This window comes from Phalaenopsis equestris, unplaced genomic scaffold, assembly GCF_001263595.1.
Source record: "Phalaenopsis equestris unplaced genomic scaffold, ASM126359v1 Scaffold000618, whole genome shotgun sequence".
Taxonomy (NCBI): Eukaryota; Viridiplantae; Streptophyta; class Magnoliopsida; order Asparagales; family Orchidaceae; genus Phalaenopsis; species Phalaenopsis equestris.
The window spans coordinates 348761-358855 of record NW_018165058.1 but is presented as its reverse complement, the minus strand read 5'-3'; the positions used below and the strand labels follow the sequence as shown (position 1 = coordinate 358855).

At 34.3% G+C, this 10095-nt stretch overlaps 2 protein-coding genes across 2 annotated transcripts in view; one reads left to right on the top strand and one right to left on the bottom strand.

Annotated features, from left to right (window-relative positions):
• Positions 1-1681, bottom strand: part of LOC110029970 (ABC transporter G family member 36-like) — a 13870-nt gene extending 12189 nt beyond the window's left edge. The window contains exon 1 of the mRNA XM_020732485.1: positions 1525-1681. Within this exon, the coding sequence (XP_020588144.1) occupies positions 1525-1622 (98 nt within the window). The 5' untranslated portion in view covers positions 1623-1681. The remainder of the gene's footprint in view (positions 1-1524) is intronic.
• A 182-nt stretch (positions 1682-1863) lies between these two features.
• LOC110029982 (probable serine/threonine-protein kinase PBL7) lies at positions 1864-5636 on the top strand. The gene is made up of 4 exons (XM_020732504.1): positions 1864-1968; positions 3315-3433; positions 3537-3631; positions 5176-5636. Exons 1-4 carry the CDS (start codon positions 1864-1866, stop codon positions 5634-5636), a joined length of 780 nt encoding a protein of 259 aa, XP_020588163.1.
• The last annotated feature ends 4459 nt before the right edge of the window (positions 5637-10095 follow it).

The window sequence follows — 10095 nt, the reverse complement described above, 5'->3', positions numbered from 1 at the left end:
ACTTGTGTTTAGATTTGAATCTTTCTTCAAATGTTAATTGTAATCAAGTTGTGTAGCAAAGTCCTAAATTTCTTCTTGCTGGTGATTGTGTTATGATTTTCAACTATTCAAGATCTATTTAGTTTTAAACATGATTTATTGATGTTTTAATTTTATAAGGTCCATGTACTTTTAAAATGGTCATTTGATATTTTAAACTAGTTGGAACAACTAATCTAACTCGCATTTTCATGGTACAATATGTATAGTGCTATCAGAAAAGTTAAATCAATTGGGAAATACAGATTTCTGGAAAAGTTTACTTGGTATAGGGCACTAAACTGTAATATGAATCTTCAACAGTTCTTAATATCTCAAAAGAAAATAAGGAGTATTTCTATTCTTGATTGTCAACTTGATTTATATCGAATGTGCATGATATTTTAATATTATTTTTATAATATTTGTGTCTTTTTTATATTTTTCATTGTGCTTGTGATTGTATATGCAGTGTACATGTGATTATGTAACATAGGAGAAAAAAAATGAAACAGACTTAAAACGGGATGAACCAAGCAGACCCGGCGCCCACAAGCTAGTCTTGGGCAGAACTAGTGCCCATGCTCTAGTATTGGGTGCCCAGACGCTCGAAACCAGTGACCCAGACGCCTTGTTACCTGAAAATAAAGCAACGGGATTCCAGACGCTTGTAGATGTAGGATTACAGTTTAGATTTTTCAATGCACATTGTTTATCGGGCGAAGGCTTAAATTGGCATAATCGAAAAGTTTGGGGAGAATTTTCTGAAGGGGGATTGGTATATTCAGGTTTCATCCACACTTTCAGACTTCCAGACAAGTCTGGAAGTGTGCAAGTCTTCAAGAGATCTCCAAACTTTAATTCTTCAAGATGAACTTGAACCTAGTAGACTAGAACTTTTACTATTTTCGAAAGTTAACCCGTTCCTTGTGGGATCAACGCACCGACTAAAATCCGTATATTATTTGATCGACATATATGCATCGTTCCTAGTGATTCACAATATTTCAAGCATATCACAACTATATTAGAAAAACTTGAATTAGATCTAAGCCTAAACACTATACTAACTCAAAAGGAGTTTTCTATTAAAAGCTTAAATAGAATTACAAATCTTTTGTCTTTTGTTTTCTTTAGAATATCCAAAACTAACATTGAAAACTATTTCCATTAGATAAAACTAGCACTCTTAGGATAAAATTTAACTTAATTTAAGAAGCAACCTCATTCCCTATGAACTTGTACTTGGACTCAAAATTCATAAACAACTTGATCGACACGTACACCTACATCAATATGTGTGTATTTGCATCACAGGTCAGTCCTACCTTAATTTGGTCTCAAATTGACTGAAAATGCACTTAAAACATATTTTAAAAATCAATGAAAAATAAAAAATCCTATAAAGAATATGAATCTCAAAATAAAACGATAAATTATAAATGTATGTACTACATTAAAGTGCTTCCAAATTTAAAGTGGTCTGCGATGGGCTCAGAACTTTACCTGAGACGGAGAAGTCCGGCGAGCTCCTCCTCTTCCCGTCTCCTACTGCTGCCGTTAGCGTCTAATCTGAAAGCCATGAGCTGGCTGTTTTCATACATCAGAAAATTTCATCAGATTCTGCGACAGTTACGGACGCGTTAGACGAGAATTTCGCTGATGAGAGGGGATGCCGGTAATGGCTCGCTCCTACCAATGACGTTATTAAAAAAAGCATAAAAATCATATTTTTAATAATGAATTTATTTACAGATGGCAGGCATTACTTGGCTATGCTATTCTTTTGTTTTCAGCCTTCTTGTGATATGGAAGCCTTGTTTTTATTAGAACAAAATATTATATATGGATGACGGATATGTGGAGGACGGTGCGGATTGCATCATGTCGCCAAATGCACGGCGTGTGCGCGCACGTTACTATGGATCGCACCACGTTGTCAAACATACGGTATGATGTGATCCCCGCCGTTGAACGCACTTATGATTAATTAGACATAATTTTTTTCTCTTTCATTAGAGATTGCACATTTTGTTAAGTAAATATTAAATCATTTTTTAAATAGTTAGTAGGTGAAAAATATAAATAAGGATTTAGTTGTGTTCTTTTAGATTAAATATGAGTACATCGCATGTAATTCTTACTGCATGTAAACTTCAAAATAATCACTTGTTTTAGTGAAAAATAAGAAGTTATTTGTGGATTTTATACATAAATTGAAAAAAATATTAATTATAAAATTATATGGAGTGAATTTTTAAAAAAACATGAGAATTATGATTATTTTCTAGCTTTGGTTTCAGGAAAAAAATAAATAGCATTTTTCGTGTTCCAATTAAACTCACTACAATCTTTAACCGGTCACTTAACATAAATATAATTAGTAATCTAGGAGTTTAGAGCTCTAGCTTAAGAGAAAACAGCATGCTGCTGTGCACAGGGTGTGGTGCAATCCATGCCATCATTCGAACGCCCGATTATATAGATGCAATATTTTCTCCAAGCTAAGAAGATATGTTTCTTTAATAAATAATATAATATTTACTCCTTTCATCCAAGGGTATTGTTACTATGTTTTGTTTGTTGATGATGCTACAAGGTGCTCATGGATTTATCCAATGAATTACAAATAGAAAGTTCTTTCACATTTTATTAACTTCAAGCAACAAATAGAGTTGCAACTTGAAAAACGCGCCAAAATTCTACAAACTGATGGAGGTGGTGAATATGACAACGTTCAATTAATTAAGTTTCTTACCAATCATGATACTTTTCATCAAAATGCATGCCCTTACACTCTTGAATATAATGAAATTATTAAAAGAAAGCATCGTCATATGTTAGAAACCACAAGAGCGCTATTGGCTGATTCACAACTTCCTTCTTCCCTATGGCAGGAAATTATGATTATAGCTATCTATATTATCAATCGGTTACCATCACAAACCAAGTCTTCTCAATCTCCCTATCAACTCTTTTACAATCACCTCAAAGTTTTTGGTTGTGAATGCTTTTCTTAGTTACCTCAATCTCAAAGGAATAATCTCCAGCAAAGGACTCCCTCTTGTGTGTTTCTAAAATATCCTACTAACACCAAAGGCTACAAATACTTCAATCCTAACATCGGCCGAAGAATTATTTTTAGACATGTTATTTTTTATGAAATTAGCTTTCCTCCCTACAAGCAATCTTCTTCTCCTTCTCATTCACTTCCACATAATACTACCACCACACCTCTTCTCCTTCTACCGAACACAATTCCTGCAAAGTCACTTTTTCAATCTGTCAATAATCAGCCACCCACCCTTATCAACTCCCAACCTTCATCTCCTCTAACAAACCGGTCTGTTTCCACTGTCGCTTACATCAACTCATTAGATCCTACATTGGATATTTACCTAGAAAATGAGTTAAGGTGAGCGACAGTGGAAACAAGCCGGTTGGGAGTTGGTACTTTCAATTTCAAACAAGCTTTAAAACATTCATAGTGGCAGGACACTATGAATTCTAAATTTCAGGCTCTCCTCTCAGCACACTTGGATTCTAACTCCTCTGCCTATCAGCCCATATTGGGTAGTAAGTGAGCATACAAAATCAAATGGCATCAAGACGGGTCTGTGGCTAGGTGTAAAGCCAAATTTGTGGCTCAAGGTTATCAACAAGTGTTTGGTCTTAACTATACTGAAACCTTCGGTTTTGAGGGTAGACTTCATAGAATCTGACTTATGTTAATTGTTGCTCTTCATCATAAGTGGTCAGTTCTTCAAATGGCCAACTTCAAGAAATTGTGTATATAAGTCAGCCTCCAGGTTTCATTGGTCCTAATCATCCTAATCATATGTGTTTACTGAAAAAATCCATTTACAGCCTTAAACAAGCTCCACTACAATCTTATAACACTATTACCAGTCATCTTGTCAAATATGGTTTCACTCATAGTCAAGCTAATCCTTCTCTTCTCATTTACAAAAATCAACAAACTTGTATTTATCTCCTTTTACTAGCTGATGATATCTTATTGACCAGAAACGACTCATATACTCTTCAAAATTTGTAACAAATCTTCATAACACATTTTTGTTTAAATTATTGGACCCATATCTACATTCCTAGGCAGTAATATACAACATACTTCCTATAGAATTCATCTCAATCAAACATCTTATGCCAAGAAAAATTCTTCATAGAGCTGGAATGACTGAATGTAAATCTGTTACCAATTCTATGACTCACTCCTTTTTACTTTATTTTGACTTTAATGAGCTATTCAATCATCCTACTCTTTACAAACAACTAATTTGTTCCTTACAATACTTAACTATCATAAAACCCGATTTTACTTTTACTGTTAATTTTGTCGCTCAACACCTTCATTAACCTCTCAACGTCCATTATCAGAATCTCAAAAGACCTCTTCAATATATTCAAGGGACTCTCGACATTGGATTGCCATCACAAGCAAGACCTCTCACTCTTTCACACATACTCTGATTCAAGTTGGGCTAGCGATTCAAATGATAGAAGATCGATTACCATGTATTATTCAATCATTGCTCTTAATCTTCTCACTTGGTCTGTCAAGAAGCAACCTATAGGGGCTCGATCTTCCATTAAAGCAGAGTATGGAGCGCCTGTCTCAATAGCAATTGATGTTACATGACCGCGACGGCTTTTTCAAGATTTCTCTATATCTATTGAGTAACCTACTTTTATCCACTATGACAGCATGCCTCCATGACTACTGTACATGATCCTTTTTTCAAGCTCATAAAAAACACATTGAAATTGATTATGATTTCATAAGGGAGCACATACAATTAAAGGATTCGGTTCTCACTTATATTTTTACATATGATCAATTAGCCGATATATTCACCAAATCGTTAACTATATCATCATTCCGCAAGCTTTAACTTGAGGGGGAATATTAAATAATATAATATGAATTCTCTGTTTATCTCCACCGTTGTATTTATTCAGTTATGTTTTTATAAACTTATGTACTTCTTTATACTGGGTTGTGTGTTTGTTTGTGACTAGAGATTGAATAATATTTTCTCTGTTTTACTTTTCCTTTTCCCTGTTACATCTTCAATATTTCATTTCTTAGTCTGCTTGCAGCGTTGACAAAGTTTTATTAGTCCTTTTTTGTTGCAGGTAGACCTCCTGCTGTAGCCCTACTTGACTGGAATACTCGAATAAAGATAGCTCTTGGTTCTGCACACGGGCTGGCTTATCTTCATGATGTTGCAAATCCACCTGTTATATACCGAGACATGAAAGCTGCTAATGTCTTGTTGGATGATGATTTTAACCCAAAACTCTCTGATTTTGGTTTGGCCAAAATCGGGCCTGTTGGTGACAATACGCATGTTTCAACAAGAGTGATGGGCACTTATGGCTACTGTGCCCCAGATTATGCTATGAGTGGTAAGTTAACCATGAAATCTGACATATATAGCTTTGGCGTGCTTGTTTTGGAGCTGATAACTGGACGGAAGGCTTTTGACAGTTCTAAAACCGCAGCAGAGCAGAACTTGGTGACATGGGTAGCTTGTATATGGCCTACACAACTTCTCGTGATTACAATGCAACTTCTAAATAGTAGATCAAATTAATTCTTATCCTTAAATCTTTACATGAGTTAATTAAATTAGATCTGATTTTTGCAATTCTCTTTGTTACACAATGGGATGAAAATATGAAACGCCTAATAACTATTAAGAGTTCATACAATATTATTTGCATTTCTTGTATATGGCCTACACAACTTCTGGTGAATACAATGCAACTTCTAAATAGTAAATCAAATTAATTCTTATCCTTAAGTCTTTTACATGAGTTAATTAAATTAGATCTCATTTTTTGCAATTCTCTTTGTTACACAATGGATAGTTATTATATAATATTATTAATCATGAGATGAAGATATGAAACGCCTGATAACTATTAAGAGTTCATACAATATTATTTGCATTCTATGTAATATTTAGTTATGCATTATAGTATAAGATTATAGTAAAGCTATAAATCAAAATATCTAATTGTTAGGGTTCACAAAGCTTATTTCTACTTCTTAAATTACATTGAAAGCTGTAAATTTCAAATCAAATTAGTTTTTTCCCTTTTTTTTCTTACATTTTTTGTATACTTAATTTATTATAGATTTTTTTTTTCTTATTGATTTATATTGCTTAATATAAGCTTTTACAAATTTATAGCTTGAATTTAGTTGTTTAATTTATATTTTTTATGTTATTGTTCTATTTGATTTCTTTGACATCATAGACCTTAAGCATTTCAAATAATTTTGAATTAAATCCGGCTAATTTGATTATTTGGTTCTCAGTGATTGATTTATTTCCAAAGTTATCATATTTTTTCATGAAGATGTAAAATTTAGTTTTCCTATACTTTTTCAAGTTTCTTGTCTCAGGTTCGGTCATTTACGTTCCATACCTTTGGCCGCTATCTTGTAATCTTTTTTATTTGAAACAAAAAAATGCTTTGATCAAGTCGACTCGTCTTGAATTTAATTTTATTTACCAATTACCATTGATGCATCTTCGGCTAATTTTTTCCATTTGGCACGAATTTTGAGGCATTTTGCATGGATCTCGAAGCATTTTTGGAGAAAAAAATTTCAATATCAGTTGAAAATCAACTAGAGCTACAATTTTAACAAAATTGTCAAACTGACAGGCTCAACAAGACAAGCACAATGATATCAAAATTGATACAAATCAAGCCTCAATCAAGCAGTTGAACTCTTTTGAAGGTTTTAGATGATTAATTGAAGAGTCAAATGAACTCTAAATTTTACATACCTATACTAAATCAAGCCTCTCGAAGAGAGGAATCCAACGAGCTTACAATTACTCGATTATGAGGTCATTAAGGCCATCAGATCATAAGAAAATCACCAATGATTAAAGAGAATCAATGTGGGTCATTCGATCGGGTGGTTATGAGAGTATTTGTCAAAGTGAGACCCCTTCTCTTCACTTGAGGGAAAGGAAAGAAGCCTAATTCTAGTGTTGTTCATGACAGAAGACTCGGCAATAACTTATGGCCTCTGTAGTGGTAGATCGACCACCTTTAACCACCGCCCGCTGGTCGCCGTCAACCATCACCGGTCGCCCCCTACTAGACGTTGTTGTTAAACTCTGCTGAGTAATGAATATTGAATAACAAATTCTCATGTTAAGTAACAAAGGTTGAGTAATGAAGTATTCTATTGAATAACAAATTCTCATGTTAAGTAACAAAGGATTATTGAGTAACGAAGAACTATGTTGAGTAACAAAGTATCTCAATTACTGTGTAACGATATATCTTGAACATGACGTATTAAATACCAGATAATATTTCTCAATGGTAATTGCGCTTGAGAGCTATTTTAAGAAAACAATTAATCTTTCAGTATATTGTGTATTGTCAAATGTTATACTTGGCAGAACATTGTACACATTTTCTAGTTGTAGGATAATAATCTATCTTTGTATTTGCAAACTTATATTGGATCATTTTAACTGGGCTAAACCCCGTGATTTTTCCCTTAATAAATTTTTCACGTAAAAAATCATGGTGTCTTCTCCTATTATTTTATCTTTATCCATGCATGTGTTGAGTTTTCGTAGAACACTGAGGTGTTAAATTATTACTCAACCACCACAAATTTTCTGGCATGCAACAACCGTCATAAATTTTCATGATTTGTAAACATAATCATCATAATAACTAAAATTTCAAAAAATAATAGGTTATATTTTTATTTGTGCTGAAATTCAAAGTAGATCGACATTGGTTTTAGATATGATTTAGGCGACTATATTTATGTAAAAAAGTAGTACTGACTTTGCGATAAGTATGCAATCAAGTTTTAAATTTATCTATTAAAATTCAATGCAAATGTGATTTCCAAAGTAATTACTGGTTTAAGGTTTATGTTGCAAAGTATTAAGTTTGATGCTTTGCTTTAATGATGAATTGCGAGTTACGGACGGCTTCATTCGTGCATTTGTTAAGAGAGTGGAATCATATTATTAAAATATCTCAAATGTCAACGGTCGATGAACTCAAGAAAAAAAAAATATTATGTTAATTGCAGCATTATATTTCAACTTATACTGCAAATCTAGTTGGTTAATTCTATGTTAATGGTAGTTTAAGTATGGCTTGGCGAAAGTATAGAACTTCTTGTGTGACAATAGTCACGAGAGCATCGTTGAGATGTCAACATCAAAGCACAAAAATCTATGGTAATGGTACTGGACATAATTACAATGAATAAAAGATGGTGATGATTACAGCGAATCTCCACCAAACAGTCACCCTTGTCGCCGCCGGTGACATCGAACCACCATCACCAAGCCACTATCACTGTGCCACCACTACTATTATTGTCGGATCAGAGTGTCCTAGCCCCTGCTATTATTGGACTAGTGTCGCTTAGTCATCATCGGAACATAAGCACGTGGCGGACATCATTGCTTGCATGTTGCCACAGTTGTCATCAGGCCAATATTGCTCCACATAAACAATAGACATCGTCAATCCTCTATTATCTAACCGCCATCGTCAGATCACCATCGATTGGCTATCACTGCTATTATTGTCGAATCATTACTGCCTAGTGGCTTCCATCAACGCTAATGCTGAATTCTGAACTCCATTACACAAATGTTGCAATTGATCTTCCGTTATCATAGTAGAGTTGCTATCACCTTCATAATATTTGCCTCTCCTTTAGTGTGGTTATCATAGAGTTAATATCTCCTTCATAATTTTGTATGCCTCTGCTTTAGTGCGAGTTAAGCTGATAACATTCACTCTTGTAATATTATTTTCTATTATTCAAAGAAAAATAAAGTCTTATAGCACACATCTAAAAAATAGAACCTTTTCAACTAGGCTAAGTTTTGTGGCATTTGTCCTTTCGGGATTTTCACTAAAACCCCATGTTGTCCCTTAAATCAACTTTTTTTTAAATTTGTGTGTACTAGATTTTCAAACAATGCTAAGACATTAATATATACTTTATCACGTTCACTAGACTACTGACTTCCAACTGTTGTCATCATTGTCATCTAGCCATTACCATTGCAAAATCATAACAACTTGGTTGCCTCTTCCATTGTCAAATCACTATGGCCCGGCTGCCACCACTGTCATTGTTACCATCATCAGACCATCTTTGTTCTACCGCCACATTCGCCATTGTCTAGCCAAAGTGGTCGAATGACCACCATTACTTACTAGTCATCACCATTATTGGAATGATGTAGCTTCACCATCACAACTGTCATTGTTGCAAACATTCTGCCACTGCTTCAATGTCAATGCACCGAAGCTAGGGCCATTGCCATATCTGATTGTCGTCGTAGGACCACAATTACTTGGCCGGCCAACTTCGTCATGCAAGACTACCTACACGGGGTCATTACTATCATGCCAAACATTGATGCTAGGCCCCCAACGCCTCTGTGTTCGGCCAACTTTATAAGGCAGTTGTTGCCACAGGCCCACCATCAATCGATAGACATTGAGCCCCCATCACTATTATGTCACCATGTTGGACCACCACAATTATCGTGGTCGTTATCACCACTGAAACTCCATCACATGTCTGATCATTTCATCGCTAACATGTTGAACCACTGACACCAGGTTGCCATTATTGCACCAGATCATTGACGTTGGGTCACCACTATGATGTCATATCACCATCATAAGATCGACATCAGGCCACCATCATTGTACCACCATCATAGATATGTTGGATTATCATTTCTCAGTCGTCGCCACTATTGCATTACACCATTGGATTTATCGAATTATCATCTTCAGACTGTTATGATACCAAACAACCATAGTCAAGATGAAAATAAAAATTTGTACACATAAATAAAATTGTGTGATAGGTATGTAAATTTCCCAAAATAGCTTGATTATTTTATTTTTAAAAGAAATATATTAAAAATTTAATTTCATATCAAATACTCTGGTTATTCTTATGTCAGAGTATCAATGTATAAGAAAAATGATGTAACACTCTTCTTTCATAAGTTGATCGCA